This window comes from Mastomys coucha, unplaced genomic scaffold (genome assembly GCF_008632895.1).
Source record: "Mastomys coucha isolate ucsf_1 unplaced genomic scaffold, UCSF_Mcou_1 pScaffold4, whole genome shotgun sequence".
In the NCBI taxonomy this organism is placed as follows: domain Eukaryota; kingdom Metazoa; phylum Chordata; class Mammalia; order Rodentia; family Muridae; genus Mastomys; species Mastomys coucha.
Window position 1 is genome coordinate 2516391 of NW_022196910.1, and position 15003 is coordinate 2531393.

The window sequence follows — 15003 nt, forward strand, 5'->3', positions numbered from 1 at the left end:
CAGGTCTCCCACATTCCCGGTTCGTGGAACCCCACGCAGGTAGGAGCTGCGGGACGGCATCCTACACACACACACACAGCCGTTATGTATGAGGAACTGATTCACACTCTGCTCACAGAGAATATGTATGTATAGAATATTACGTAGCCACAGACAGGAGTGGGGTTCTGATACTTGGCAGGGCCTTGAGAATATGATGTTCAGGGGAAGAATCAGTCACAGAAAAGCACAGTGTGAAACCCTGACAGGATGTGGATTTGTGGGTGCTAGGGTGTGGGGGTGAGTGTTCACGGGGGATGTGGGACTGCCTCCATGTGTGCCTCCTTGTGTAGCTTCTGAATTTCAGTGAGCTATGCACCGTGTGAATTGTTTCTCTGCAAACTTCTTTGAAGGGTTGATACAGAACACTAGGCTGGGCTCAGTGGGTAGAATGCTTGCCCAGTAGGTAGAATACACAAAGTCCTGGGTTCCAGTCCCCCCTAAACCACAGAATCCAGGTCTAGTGGTGCACACCTGTTATCCCAGCCCCAGAAAGGTAGAAATAGATGTGTGTCACCTCTGCCACTTGGTGGGGGCCAGTTCACACACTGGTAGGCTGACCTCTGTCTACAGAGCTTTCGATCATCACCCACAACTGAGTAACTTTTCACCACTCAAGGACGTCTCCCACACACAGTGCTTTCTTCTTTTCTTTCCCCTTAAAAAAACAAAACTTTTCTTTTGAGACAGTGTCTCAAGTAGCCCAGGTTAGCCAGGAACTAATGTAGCTGAGGATGACCTTAAACTCCCAGTCCATTTCTACCTCCTCAGATAGGCATGTGCTACTATGCCTGGTGGAACCCAGGATCTCTCGCATGCTAGACAAGAGCTTGCTCTGTCCACTGAGGTGAGGCCCAGCCTCTCTTCATATTTTAAAATCCCATTGTAAAGGCAGGCCTTGGTAGGCTGAGATCAGTTGTGGCTACATTGTGCCAGGGTCTCCACAGACTCTTAAGACACAAAGTCACTGTGCTGAGAGACCAGTGGATAGCCCCTGTGTTGTAAAACTTGCAAAAGCCAACCTCTTCTCTCCCTCCTGTTCTTTGGAGAGGCTCTAGAAGACTCCAAGCTAATATAAGCATCAAAGATTGGGAAGTGGCACATAACTCCAACCCCAGCACTCAGGAGGCAGAGGCCAGCAGACTCAGTTCCAGGTCAGCCAGGACTACAATAGTGAGATCTTGTCTCAAGAAGACTGATATAGCTGGGTGGTGGTGGCGCACGCCTTTAATCCCAGCACTTGGGAGGCAGAGAGGCAGGTGGATTTCTGAGTTTGAGGCCAGCCTGGTCTACAGAGTGAGTTCCAGGATAGCCAGGGCTACACAGAGAAACCCTGTGTCAACCCCCCCCCCCAAAAAAAAAAAGACAGATGCATATACGTATACAGATATGCTCAGATGTATATATATGGAGGTCGGAGACCAAGTCTGGTGTCTATACCTTAATTGAGACAAGGCCTCTCACTGAACCTGGAGCTCAGATTCAGCAAGTTCCTGGAGCTCCAGGGATCCTGTGGCTCCTTTCCTAGAGCTGGGGTTATAGGCACGAGACACACTTCTACAGTGAGTTTGAGACCATCCTTTAAGGGGGAAATAATGTGTGCCTCAGCATGGTAGCACAGCCTTTAATTGCCCAAACTCAAGAGGCAGGGATTTACTTGTAAATCCCAGGCCAGCCAGGGCTACATGGTGATGCCTTTACAGAAAGGAAGTGATCTGTAGTACCCACACACCTTTAATGTCAGTACTCAGAAGGCTCTGCCCTCACAGTTTGAGGAGGCTCAAACTCACTACAGAGCTGAGGAAGGCTTTGAATTCCTGATCCTGGTCTCTACCTCCAGTGCTAGGATGGCAGGTGTGCTCTGCCAAGCCTGGTTTAATGGAGTATGGTGGCCAGGCTTTGTGTACACCAGGCATATGCCCCATCAACTTAAGCTATGCCTTCAACCCCATTTTTCTTTTTCTTTTTTTTTTTTTTTTAAGATTTATTATTATACATAAGTACACTGTAGCTGTCTTCAGACAGCAGTTACGGATGGTTGTGAGCCACCATGTGGTTGCTGGGATTTGAACCCAGGACCTTTGGAAGAGCAGACAGTGCTCTTACCCACTGAGTCATCTCACCAGCCCCCCCATTTTGCTTTTTCATAGAGTCTCACTCTTAACTGAACTCATGGCAATCATGCTGCCTCAGACCCCTCAAATACTGAGCTCAGAGGCCCATCCCAGGCTACGCTCTCTTTTTTTGGGGGGCCGGGGAGGTTCAAGACATGGTTTCTCTGCATAGACCAGGCTGTCCTCAAACTCAGAAATCCACCTGCCTCTCTGCCTCCCAAGTGCTGGGATTAAAGGCGTGCGCCACCACCGCCCAGCTGTGCTGTTTTCTTTCACTCAGGGTATAGTCTCCTTTTGCAGATGCCCTTCTCAGGGATCTGAATCATCTGCTAATCTCCCTGTACACAAAGTCTCTCCCTCCCACAGCCCTCTGGAGACCCGGCTCTAGCCTCAGTTTCTCCCACATGCTCACCTGCCCACAGTGTTTTCAGGGTCAGCAGGAGCAGCAGGGACCAGCAGACCTCCATTCTGGCACAGGACTAGTGGTCCCCAGATAGGGGCACCCCACTTTCTCTTCCTGTGGGGACAGGTGGCCTCCAAGTACCACCCACCTTGCACAAGTGTCAGCTCCTCCTTCACACCCCGTTGTGTGGTTTAGGAAAGCAACTCTGCTGTCAAAGCAGCCCTGTGATCACTATAGCCAAATGATGCTCATTCTCCTGGTGCAGATTCTTTTAGCACTGGGGTGAACCTGGGTCTGTCTCAACTGACCTCAACCCCCACAGAGGACGACTCGAAGGGTCAGTTCTCTCCTTGAGCCATGTAGGTCCTGTGCTAGGCTTGGTGGCAGGTCTCTACCCATTGAGCCTCATTGCTAGCCCTACAACTTTGTAGATCAGGCTGGCTGCAAATTGTACAGGCACAGGATGGCCTAAACTATCGTTTTTCAACAACTTGTCCTTCTCAGATCAGTTATGACCAGCATGGGTTGCATCAAGTGCTATCCAGTAGAGTATGGCATTTGTCCTAGAAGACTAGAGCTCTGCAGTTAACAGGCCCACATGATGGGAAGTGACACTTTCTTTTCCTTTCTTTATGTGGCACCCATAAACATGCAGGTGGCAGAGCAGATCTGCTATCTCAGCACTGGGTCACTGTAGGTACCCTGCACAGCATGATGTGGTCAGAGCATCACTCACCCTGCCCCTCCTATGGGGAGTCACCAGGCTGCCACAGGAGTTTCCAGGGCTGAAGAAGTGCCCAGAGCACAAGGACTGCTGGGAATACTAATCCCCTGCATGCCTCAGGACCCAGGCCTCCTGACTGCAGGCTTGAAGTGGACGCAGCCACAGTGCCAGATGCAGGCAGGAGCGATCTGCAGGCAGCAAGTTGCTTCTGGGCCAGGGGCCCCTGTACACTACTAAGTCCCAACAAACAGGCCACTATCACTACCTCTTCCTGCCCATCCCATAGCCCTGGCCGGGCTACCCAGGCACTCAGTACCACCAGTGCCACCGGCGTCCTAGCTGATTCTCTCAGCTTCTCAGAAAGCTATTTTATTTGGATTTCACACACGCCAAAAGCAGAGAGGAGGAGACTGTGGGGTTGGCCCTCCTTGGGCTGGGCTGGAGTCTCTGGCTCCCCACCAGGCAGTCAGTCCCCAGCCTCCCAGGCTTGTCATCATCTGAAAGCTGAGTGGGGTGTCTGCCCTGCACCACAGCTCTTCTCCAAAGCCGAGGAAAACCCATGGGGAATATGGGGTAAGAGGACCTAAGGATCATGAGATGGGAGCCCACATGGAACCTCGGTGAGGTAGTCTGTCGCCTGAGGCCCACACGGGTCCTGCTGAGGTAAAATTTGTAAGTTTATTTCAGGGACGTGGGTCAGGACTCTTCGGTGCCAGAGTCATCCTCTTCATCCCCAAAGCAGCTGTCGGCCTCCTCCACTTCGCCGTCCTCATAGTAGTCGTCGTAGAAGAGGTCAGAGCCCTCGTCGGGCGCCGGCGCCTTGGTCTTCACGCAGTACTCGGCCAGCGTAGTGGGCACCTTCACGCCATCGCGCTCTGCGTCCACCTTGGTCCCCAGGACCTGCTTCCTGGGGAGACAGGGCAGGTGAGACCAAGGCCCAGGACAATGGGATTCCAAAACTAGACACTGAATGGGGAGCAGGGAGCAGGTGGGACAAGGAGGGGCTCAGTGTGTGTAACTCCCAGTGGGAAGGTAACCACAGCTGGCTGTGGGAAACAAGTCTGTCACTCAACACTTGGAGGCTGAGGCAGGAGGTCTGCTGGGAGTCTCAGGCTGGCCTCAGCTATAACAGGATCTGTCTTCCAACAACAGGAATGGAGACAATGCAGTCAGACAAGGACCCAAGTCCAGTTTCCAGCAGCACAGAAACAGCCGGGCACACCAGGATCCATGCTGTAATCCCAGTATTGTGGGGGCCACTACACTAGTTCCAGGTTAGATAGCACACACCTACCCACATACCACACTGACCTCAAACTCCCCCAAACTGCAGCCTGACCTGAGGGGCACTCTGATGAAGGGCAGTCCCAGAGGAAATGAGGTTCCAGGTCCCACAGGCCATGGTCAAAGTGACAGAGACACGGGTGAAGTGACACACAAGAGCTTCCTTGCAAGGGGGGCAGCAATCAACTAAAGAAATCAGGGCTTGGGACTGAAACTCAGGTGCCTGAGAAGTCTGGTCATCCTCAGGACATAGTTGCAGTGCACAGGCCCTAATGCAAAAGGCAAGGAGAGCAGACACTGGTCTTAGCTTCCCAGAGGGAATGGGGTACAAAACAAGGCTGGAGCTGGGCGGTGGTGGCGCATGCCTTTAATCCCAGCACTTGGGAAGAGACTGGCAGATTTCTGAGTTCGAGGCCAGCCTGGTCTACAGAGTGAGTTCCAGGACAGCCAAGGCTACACAGAGAAACCCTGTCTCGAAAAAACCAAACCAAAACAACAACAACAACAAACAAGGTTGGAGGGGAACCTGTGACAGCAGCACATCTTAACAGCCTAGATCTGTTGTCAAGGTCCTTCTCACAGGCTCCCAGCTCTCCTGTCCTTGTGCCAGGTAGGCACATGACTAGACACTGGCTCTCAGGAGTAGTACAGGCCTCATGGTCATAGCAAGTGGCTCCTGGCGTCAGAATGGTAAAAATAGCCTGGGGCTCCTGCTCTGGGACAGGGATACAGTGAAGAAGCAGCCAGGAGAGCTGGGCTAAGGGCTGCCAGGAAGCTGGAGAGCTGCAGTAACATGGCCAGACCCAGGCTCTTCTGGTTCCAAGATAGCCAGAGCTACATAGCACAACTGTTTTGTGGAAAAAAGAAAAGAAAAAAGAAAGTCCAGAGGGCAGTTGTCCTTCTTTGCGGCTGGGAAAGAGCAGAGGGGCAGAAAGTTACAGACCAGCCCCAACAGAGAACAAAGGGACAGGTCTGCAGGGCCTTCAAGGGACCCTTACCCACTGGTCCACAGTGCAGCGCTCAGACCTTCTTGAATAACTAATACCTCCATGCAGGACTATGGTGGCTACATGCACCTTGTTCTAAGGCCAGAGACTAACCCCAGCACCTTGCACGTGCTGGACCAGTAGTGACTACCAAGTTGCAGCCTGTACCAATTCTGCAGGAAAAGGTCACAGGGCTCCTGCTGAGCAGGTGCTTGCCCTGTCTATGGCTTCAGGCAATTGGCTGACAAGTACGGCTTCCTCGGCATGCCCATTGATGGGCCTAGGCTGCTGCCAGCATGGGAACACTACAGGCCTAATGTGTTTGGGTCACTGTGTAGACAAGCACTTGTGTCACTTAAGAGGTAGTGTGTGCTATCATCCTGACATCAGAAGGGAACATGAGGAGATATGGAGTTATATGAAAGCCTGTCTCAGAAAACATAGAAGCTAAGTGACAAAGACTGACACTTAGCATGACTAGATAGAGACAGGGTGTCACATGCCTAGAATCCCTCAAGTGAAACATCATACTCAGCTTGAGGAGTGTAGAGGAGACTGCCTGACCCCATGATAGGCCAGGGAGCTGCTGCTGAGAAGTGATGACGGATGTGGACACTACCACTCACAGACAGCACAGGCCGCTGCTTGGGTCCCTGTCTCAGGACAGGCACATAGTGGGCTCAGGCAGATAGTGAGGATGTGGCCTAGAGTGCCCAGTCACTCATAGAGATAAGCCAAACGACAAGGCAGAGAGGATCTTGGCCATCCTGGGTGGTCAGCTTGGTGTTGTAGGGGCCACAGAGCCCTCCACACATCCAAATGGGGATGCAAGAACAGAAACAGGCAACAGTCCCCACCCCACCCCACCCAGATCACTCTTTACAGCAGGCAGCATCTCCTGTAGAGACCCAGCTGCACTGTCCACGCTGAAAGCAGCACTCACCGGATGATGTCCGTGTACTCGCGGTCCTTCCCCTTGCTCTCCTTCCACTTTCTGTACATCACCGAGGCGTCCACGTTGGCAGGCGAGAAGGTGTTGGGCTCATTCAGCAGGGAGATCACACTCAGGAGGATGGTTCTGCAGGGCCATGGGCACAAGCTCAGCTCCACAGACTCTGGGGACTCCAGACTGGAGCGAGGAAGGAGGGATCTTAGGGTACAGGGCGTCTGGGGTGCCCATGGTGCAACAACAAGGCAATTCTCACCTGACATTCTGCGTGGGGTTCCACCGCTCTGAGGGCAGCTCCCCACTCTGTGGGTCATCAACTGGGGGGTGGAGGATGGAGATACACACGTCCCCTGTCTATAAGAGTGACCAGGGTTAGACGAGGGCTGGGACACGTGCAAGGGAGGCAGGAGGTATGTGTGCTGGAGTGTGCCTGAGGCAGGCATCTAGTGTCTTACCTCATAGATGTTTGGGTGCCACATCTTGGTGAGGAACCGGAAGGCTGGTGGGGAATACGGGTAGTCGATGGGGAACTTGAGGCGAGCCTACAGATGGCAGAAAGTGGGGTGGCTCAATGGCAGCCCCCTGAGCACTGGAGTTAAGAGCTCAGGGATAAAAAGCAGTGGCTGCCTCTGGTGTTGAGGCCCTGGAGCCAACCCCAGTCTCTGTACACTGGAACACACAAATCACCTCTATGACCTGACATCCAGGTTAGGAAAGGCGAGGCAGTAGCACTTGGTGCGGGCTAGGTAGAGAATGAGTCAGCAGCTCTTCTGGCCTCAGGCCTCAAACCAACACCACCCAAGCTCAGGGGCCCAGGCCAAGAGTAGTCACCACACAAGCCTGGCCATCTGCCTGGCCACGGTAGATGCCTGTGCCTGAAGTTCACTCACCCTGCCAACTGCTCCCCAGACTTTGGACAGGTAGAAAAGGCCTGAGGTTTGCCCTAGTCTTGGGGCTCCCCAAGGGTAGCTTCTAGTGTTCCCTAGACAAGGAGACCCCTTAGGGAGACTGGCCTGTGATCTCAGAGCCAGCCAGAATTCAAGCTAGAGGATCTCCATGACACACACACACCTAGTGTGGAGTTTCAATCCTGATCATCTCAGGAGAACAGGTGAAAACTGGCATTGCTGCAACAACACCCCATACTTCTGTGGCTCCAGATGCTTTTAAAGAATGAGAAAACTACCAGGCCGTGGTGTCACACGCCTTTAATCCCAGCACTTGGGAGGCAGAGGCAGGTGGATTTCTGAGTTGGAGGCCAGCCTGGTCTACAGAGTGAGTTCCAGGACAGCCAGGGCTACACAGAGAAACCCTGTCTCGAAAAAACCAAAAACAACAAAAAAGAATGAGCTCAGTAACAGGAAAGGCTCCCAGCCCCTCTGAGACAGGTGGGGTGTCCAGGGAGCTCCTCACAGCTCCCCCCTTACAGAGTCTCTCTGTGTCTAAGCCACCCACACTATACAGGAGGCTCCCACACTGGCAGACTTGACTGACATCTTGCAGGGCCTCCTAAGCTATCTCAAGAACAATGCCAGCCTAGGAGGCTTTACCCACAATCCTTTACAGGTAAGGAACAGTTCAGGTGACCCTGCTCTGAGCAGACCTCTTGTCCTCCTGGCAGCTCCCACCGCCCCTCCCAGCAAACACAGGAGACAAGTGCTAACAGCACTCAGATCTCCTGAAGGGTTTCTTTACTCATATCACGGCCCAGGTGGGAGGCAAGGGTGCCCACATGTGTCTCCCTCTCATTCTCCACACACTGTACCTAGAAACCTAACTCAAAAATTATCCTGAATAAGTAGACTTGAGGCTTTCCTAAGCACTGACCAGGAAGGGTGAGGACATCAGCCACAAAGGAAGACAGACACAGAACAAATATCTGCCATGGCCCTACACCGGGGGCTCCAGATTGGCTGGGATTTGTGCATCCACCTGGCCCTCATCTTGTCCCCTTTGGCCCTAGCATGAGGTTCTGTGATTCTGCTAGTTAATCTAGCCCACTGCAAACAGAATGATCCAACTGTGCTGACGTGGGTATCTATAGCTAGCCACACATTCCCAGTATCGGAGGTTGCCCAGGGCTCCCTGCTCCCAACCACAAAAACATCTGGTGCATTGAGCCTGAAGCCACTGCTTAGAAAGAAAAGTCAGGCCCCTAAGAAGCCACCTGTTCAGTGGAACCTGAGAAAGGCTGTCAGGGCGGGGCAAACGTAGAGGGAGCCCTAGGGTCCAGGTCCCGTGGCAGGAACCCCAGGGTGTGGCTCCAAGATTCAGGGTGGGCCCCCACCGCCCTCTTGGAATGTACTGCATAAAGCCAGGCTAAGGCTAAAGGTGGCTGTAGTCCAAGCAGGAACCGCTGCCAAGGCCCAGTCAGGGCCTCTACTGAGCAGGTGGCTGTACAGGCTACACGTCCCTTCCCGGGCCAGCGGCTGCCCTGGTTCTGTGTTCCAGCGTGGGGGACAGGCCTGGGGTGCCACCCAGCAGCTGCCCGTAGTCCTTTATGTCTTGGGACAACCTAAGAAGAACCTTTTCAGGTTTCACCACATGCTGGTGGGGTGAGGGACAACCTGGGAACATGCTTGCCAGCAGGGGGCTCCAGAGGCTTCTGTGTCTTTTGGTGTGGGGAACTACCCGGGGACAAGAAGACAAGCAACTGATCCTGGGGAGACCCTTCACCAGAAACATGCCGGAGCGGTGGGGACAACATGGAAAGATCCTTTCCTAGGTTCATGTTTAGTCCAGTGTAGGACAGCCTGGGAACACGCTGACAACAAGCAGGCTCTAGAGGCCCCTGCGACTCGTGGTGGCGGGCTGCCTGGGGATGCGGCACACATTAGCTGTCCCTGATCCTGTAGCCTGTTGGAGGACAGTCCAGAGAGATCAGTCCCCAAGGTGAGGTCAGCACGTGCCCAACAAAAAAGGGAGGAGCTGCTTTGCATGAGTGGCCTGAGCCAGCCTGGGAGAGAGGCAGGCACAAAGAGGAAACTGAGGCTCGACTCACCTTGAAGTAGCCGCCCTCATAGTAGGTATTGGGGGGCCCGAAGATGGCCACTTCCCAGTTGTACAGGTCGCCCTCGTCCACCAGCGTCACCCGGAAGCCCTCCACCGGCTCCTCCTGCAGCCCCTTCAGCTCCAGCAGCAGCGCCTTCTGCGAGCTGGGCACCAGCGGCCGGGCCATGGCGGTGGCGGCGGCGGCGGCGGAGGGGCCCGGGGCCGGGCCGGGCCGCGGGACCGGCGCGAGCTCGCGGGACGGACCGGGTCGCGCGCCGGCAGGGGGAGAGCCGCCGCCTTCCTCCTCTGCGCCTCCGCCGCCGCCACCCGGGGACCCCGAAGGCTCCACTCGCTCTGGCGCCGCTGCCCGCCCGGCGCTCGCTTCGGCCCGGCCCGGCCCGCGCCTAACGCGCCTGCGCGCCGCAGCCGCCGGGCCTCGGATGCGCCTGCGCACCGGCTCCCGGCCCCGAATGCGCCTGCGTGCCTCCTTCGGGCCCGGAATGCGCCTGCGTGCCACACCCGGGCCACGAGTGCGGCTGCGCGCCGCTGCTGCCGGGCCGGAAATACACCTGCGCGCCACTGCCGGGTCTAGAATGCGCCTGTGCGACGCCTCCACCGGGTCCGGAATGTGTCTGCGCGCCCGCTCGCGGGGCACGCCGGGAAGTGTAGTCGCCTTTCCCCGCCCTGCCGCGCAGGCGCCTTGCGTTTCCGAAGCCCCGGAGGCTGCCGTTGCCTCCGGCCGGAAGAGCTCCGCGGATGCTTGTGTGCGGAGTGGCGGGCAGGGCAGGGCTGTGCGCACCGGACTGGCAGCTGCGGCTTTGGGGGCCTTTTTTTGTGACGTCCAGGGGGCGTGGTTGTGGGTGGGGAATTGGGCGTGGTTTGTGCGGAGGTGGAGCAGGGTCCGCCCTTGTTTCCCAGCATGAAGCTTTAGATGTCCCCATTTGGTCTCTATGGGTTCACGACTTGGGGTTTGCAGACCTGGCTTCCAGGAGGTGGAGTCTGAATCCCTTCCCTGGGAGAATCCTTCTGTCAGGCTCACCTTTGACCACACCCTAGTCCTGCTTAAATAGACCAGAAAGCAGTGGTGAGGCATCCCCGAAAGTTTACAGGAGCCGGAACAGATACCCATACTCCTTTCTTGGACATTTGGTCATGAGTATTGGGGGTGGCAGCATATTCAAGCCTTGAAGCAGGGTGTGTGTGGTGTACCCGTGACCTCTAGGGGTGGGTGGTTCTGGCCCTAGGCTGTGCTGTCCACTCACCCTGACTGTGGGAGTTCTGGAGGACTACAGCTGCATCAACACTTGGGGCTGGGAAAGGGCAGATCCCCACCACAGGTGCTCCAACATCCTGTCCTGTCTGGGAATAGCAGGTAGACCTGTTTAGGGACAGGGAAAATGTGTCAAGATGGGGCGGGTTGATGTGACCAGGGAAGAGCCCAGGGTCCAATGCCACTATCTTGGCTGTCCTCCCCCTCGGCGCCCTGGGCTAGAAGGCTTTCTCGTCACGCTCCTTTTCCAAGGACTTCCAGTATTATCTGCCCCTGTTGTCCTTGTCAGACTGCCCATCTTACACTGTCACCTAGTTGTCAGCACATAGCCAGTAGCCCAGGCTTTCCTCTCTGTATGTGTGAGATGACCATTCCCATAGCTCCCTTGATGTATAGATGGACAGAGTTCCCCTCCCTTCAGGTGGAACATAGTTCTCCCTATTCCCAGGTGAGCCTGAACCTGGGTTTCATAGACATCCTGAATGCTGGGTGTTGAGCATCATGGAAGGGTGCTGGCATGTCAGGACATGGATGTCATGACCCAAGTCCCCACTGGTCACCTGATGAGGATAATCCAGGTCTCCTCAAAGCAAGGGGCCATCCAGTCAGAACATTCTGGCTGCTCCCACTCCAAGCTGCAGGGACTGGTTCATGACAAGCCTTAGTCCTGGGAACATCCTAGGAACAGTGCTAGGAGGTCTGGGCAGGGATTATGGACCATTTCTTCCCATAAGACTCTGAACAAGTATGACATTCTGGAAAGCTGAGTCCTCCCAGGAGATAGAAGATGCTGAGAAATGTGCTTCCAGTTGAGATAGAGTTTTAACATGTAGCCCTGAATGGCCTAGAACTTGCTGTGTAGTCAAGGGTATGTAGTTAAATTCACAGTCCTGTCTGCTTCTACTCATATGTGCTGAGATTAAAGGCATGTGCCACCATAACTGGGCTTGTTTACTTTTTTTTTTTTTCTTCTCGAGACAGGGTTTCTCTGTGTGGCCCTGGCTGTCCTGGAACTCACTCTGTAGACCAGGCTGGCCTCGAACTCAGAGATCTGCCTGCCTCTGCCTCCCAAGTGGTGGGATTAAAAGCGTGTGCCACCAAGGCCCAGCGAGCTTGATTACTTTTGAGAGGGTCTCTCAAGGCTGGCCTTGAACTCAGCCTGTAGTCTAGTTTAGTTTAGAATGTGTGATCCTTCTGCCCCAGGTCTCATTTCTGTTAATGTTCCTGGACACATTCATACCTGACTTCCCTTAGACAGGAGGCTGTGGAGTTTTTGTTTTGTTTTTTAAAAGATTTATTTTATATATGTGAATACACTGTTGCTATCTTCATACACACCAGAAGAGGGCATCAGATCTCATTACAGATGGTTGTGAGCCACCATGTGGTTGCTGGGAATTGAACTCAACTCAGGACTGACCTCTGGAAGAGCAGTCAGTGCTCTTAATCACTGAGCCATCTCTCCAGCCCTTGTTTTTTTGTTTTTATTTTTTTTGAAACAGGGTTTCTCTATGTTGTCTTGGCTGACCTAGAACTTGATCTGTAGATCAGGCTAGCCTCAAACTCAGAGATCCACCTGCCTCTGCCTCCCAAGTGCTGGGACTAAAGACGTGCATCATTTGAATTGGGCCTTTTGTCACCTTACAAGGAAAAGCTTTACGTTCAAGTTTAGGTTCATGGTAACCTTGGATGTAGCCCTCCAAAAACCAGGCTTCGCATCTGTAAGAAGCGTAGGATGAAATGGTATAGAAAATTCTTGCTGGGGCTGGGCAGGGGCTGGGCAGGGGCTGGGCAGGGGCTGGGCAGGGGCTGGGCAGGGGTTTCGGTTGGAGCTGGAGCTGATGGTAGGCTGGGTCTGGGCTGGGGTTGGGGTTGAGGCTAGGCTGGATTTGGGCTGGATCTGAGGCTAGGATGAGTTTGGGCTGGATCTAGGCTGGATCGGGGTGCAGCTAGGGTGGTGTGGGTTGGGGTGGGGCTGGGCTGGGCTGGGCTTGGGTTTGGGCAGAGTGCTTGTAGATAGTAGAGCTGGCCCAGCAAGCATGAAATCCTGAATTTCATTCCCAGCACCACATAAATCAGGTATGGTGGCTTATACCTGACATCTTGGCACCTGGGAGGTGGAGGCAAGAGGATCAGGAGTTTAAGGTTATCCTCGGCTACGTAATGAGGTGGCCAATCTGGGCTACACAAGACTGTGTCATTAAACAAGAAATGTATAAAACTCTCGTGTTAATCAGTGATATCACAGGAATGCACACGGTGGGGCTTGGAGGCAACAGCTATGCATGCGGCTATGGTTCTTTAAGGATCAGGGAGAGGGAGGCTGTAGGGCTACTTGCTTTGCATGGACAACTTTGCCCAAGGGAGAATGACTATTAATAAATCTCTATCTGGTCCCCAGAACATGTAGCCCTGTCACCTCCATGGATATGCTGGAGGAAGCTGGTAGGTGGGTCCGAGTACAGTGTCTGGAACTAGAGATTGTCCTAGGATCCTCAGAGGGAGGCAGGAGGGTGAGAAGCAGAGAGACCTGAAGATGATGGTCTGTAGGTGCTAAAGAGGCAGGAAGGAGCCGCTTGCAAAGATGTTGCCTCTCTGCCTTTGGATATGGGATGGACCGACTGTGGCTGGGTTAGTGTGGTAAAAATTTCTGGTTTCTTTGGAAACTCAGTTGTCATATGATGTTTTGCTGGGGCAGACAGGTGAAAGGATGTTTTGCTGAAGTGGACACAGGTCAGAGGATATGTGATGTTTAGAAAGAATGTATGACCCACAGATAGTGGGAGTGGAAACACTGGTTTGCTTTGCTCCACCTCGCTATTCTTTGCTGACAGCATGCATGTATTCCTCACATTGCACTGCCGAGCTCCGTTTGTGGTGACTTCATAGAGAGAAACCAAAGAACTTCTCATGAAGTTCCTACAGTTTCTTGCTGCTTCTTTGGACTTGGAGCGGTTGGTGAGCCTTGTGGTTTCTTGTGGACTGAGCTGCTCTTGCTGGTTCATGTGCGGTATCTGCTGAGTGGACTGGACTGCAGCTGCTGATTCCTGTTTGGTGCTAGTGGACTGGACTGAGAACAAGGAAGATCGAAATTGCTCCAAAGAACTATTTCTAAACAGGTACACTACCCCAAATCCTAATAACCTTTCTTTCCCATTACCTCTGGTGGGTGATGGGCTACAAGAAGGTTGAACCCTTATTAAAGTAGGTTGTGAAAAATACATACAAGTACAGGGAGTGCAGCAGAGAAACATCGTACATGGATAAAATAAGTATGCTTGGTGGTGGTAGTACATGCCTTTAATCCCAGTACTCCAGAGACAGAAGCAGGAATATCTCTGAGTTTGAGGCCAGCCTGGTTCTAGGATAGCTAGGGCTACAAAGAGAAACCCTGTCTCAAAAAAAAAAAACCAAAAACAACAAAAATGGGCTGGAGAGATGGCTCAGCAGTTAAGAGCACTGACTGCTCTTCTAGAGGTCTTGAGTTCATATCCCAGCAACCACATGGTGGCTCACAACCATCTGTGATGGGATCCGATGCCCTCTTCTGGTGTGTCTATAGCAGATGGCTATAGGGTACTCATATAAAAATAAATAAATCTTTAAAAAAATAATAAAATAAATATACCATCTGTGGTAATTAATCCCTGTGAGAAAAAAGCATGCCGGGGTGAGAGAACAGGAGGCCAGGACAGCACAGAGGGATGACTGTGGACACGGGCTGCAACTAGATGGATAGCTGTTGAGGCTATAGATTATATTCAGAAAGGCACTAAAAGAAGCAGGAACGGTAATCACACAGGGATGTCTCCTCTATGGAGGAGAGAAAGTCAAAACACCTACAGCAGTGTTTCCTTCCAGAGAGCTGAGAGGGGATTTTGTTAGTGACCTGGTGACCTTTGTGCTGTCTGTGGAGGCAGACCTCACCCAAACTCCCCAGAATGATTCCAGCCCTTACCCATCCTTAGGGGGAAATGCCACATGGACTCTGTGGCCTGCTGACCTCCATGCTCTCTGTCAAGAGACTACACTACTTTTAGCTCTAAAACCCATCCTCAAGGTCACATGGAGAGCTCTTAGGGCCCATTCTAGAAACTTGGCAGAAATTTGACATTGGTCCAGGACTGGGAAGTAGGCTCAGATAAGAATATTTACATTTGGGATGGGCAGTGGTGGCACACGCCTTTAATCCTAGCCCTTGGGAGGCAGAGGCAGGTGGATTTCTGAGTTCGAGGCCAGCCTG

General features: G+C 53.2%; 2 protein-coding genes across 3 annotated transcripts in view; both read right to left on the reverse strand.

Annotated features, from left to right (window-relative positions):
- Gzmm (granzyme M) overlaps positions 1 to 3269 on the reverse strand; it is a 12135-nt gene extending 8866 nt beyond the window's left edge. The window contains exon 1 of the mRNA XM_031349467.1: positions 2566 to 3269. Within this exon, the coding sequence (XP_031205327.1) occupies positions 2566 to 2620 (55 nt within the window). The 5' untranslated portion in view covers positions 2621 to 3269. The remainder of the gene's footprint in view (positions 1 to 2565) is intronic.
- A 364-nt stretch (positions 3270 to 3633) lies between these two features.
- On the reverse strand, positions 3634 to 10290 carry Cdc34 (cell division cycle 34). 2 transcript variants are annotated; one of them, XM_031349943.1, is made up of 5 exons: positions 9501 to 10290; positions 6955 to 7041; positions 6756 to 6853; positions 6494 to 6628; positions 3634 to 4183 (listed from the first exon to the last, which is right to left on the reverse strand). In XM_031349943.1, the coding sequence occupies exons 1-5, from the start codon at positions 9675 to 9677 to the stop codon at positions 4141 to 4143; spliced, it is 540 nt and encodes a 179-aa protein (XP_031205803.1). In that variant the 5' UTR covers positions 9678 to 10290; the 3' UTR covers positions 3634 to 4140. The 2 variants fall into 2 exon arrangements, with proteins under 2 accessions (XP_031205803.1, XP_031205802.1); XM_031349942.1 differs by having other exon boundaries at positions 3634 to 4187; positions 9501 to 10289.
- Positions 10291 to 15003: the final 4713 nt, after the last annotated feature.

Excerpts from the sequence above, each read along its gene's own strand:
- Cdc34 (XM_031349942.1), bottom strand. The coding sequence starts at position 9,677 with ATGGCCCGGCCGCTGGTGCCCAGCTCGCAGAAGGCGCTGCTGCTGGAG. Across the intron at positions 7,042-9,500 it reads ATGAGGGCGGCTACTTCAAG|GCTCGCCTCAAGTTCCCCAT; the intron begins GTGAGTCGAGCC and ends TGCCATCTGTAG. Across the intron at positions 6,629-6,755 it reads AACCCCACGCAGAATGTCAG|AACCATCCTCCTGAGTGTGA; the intron begins GTGAGAATTGCC and ends ATGGCCCTGCAG.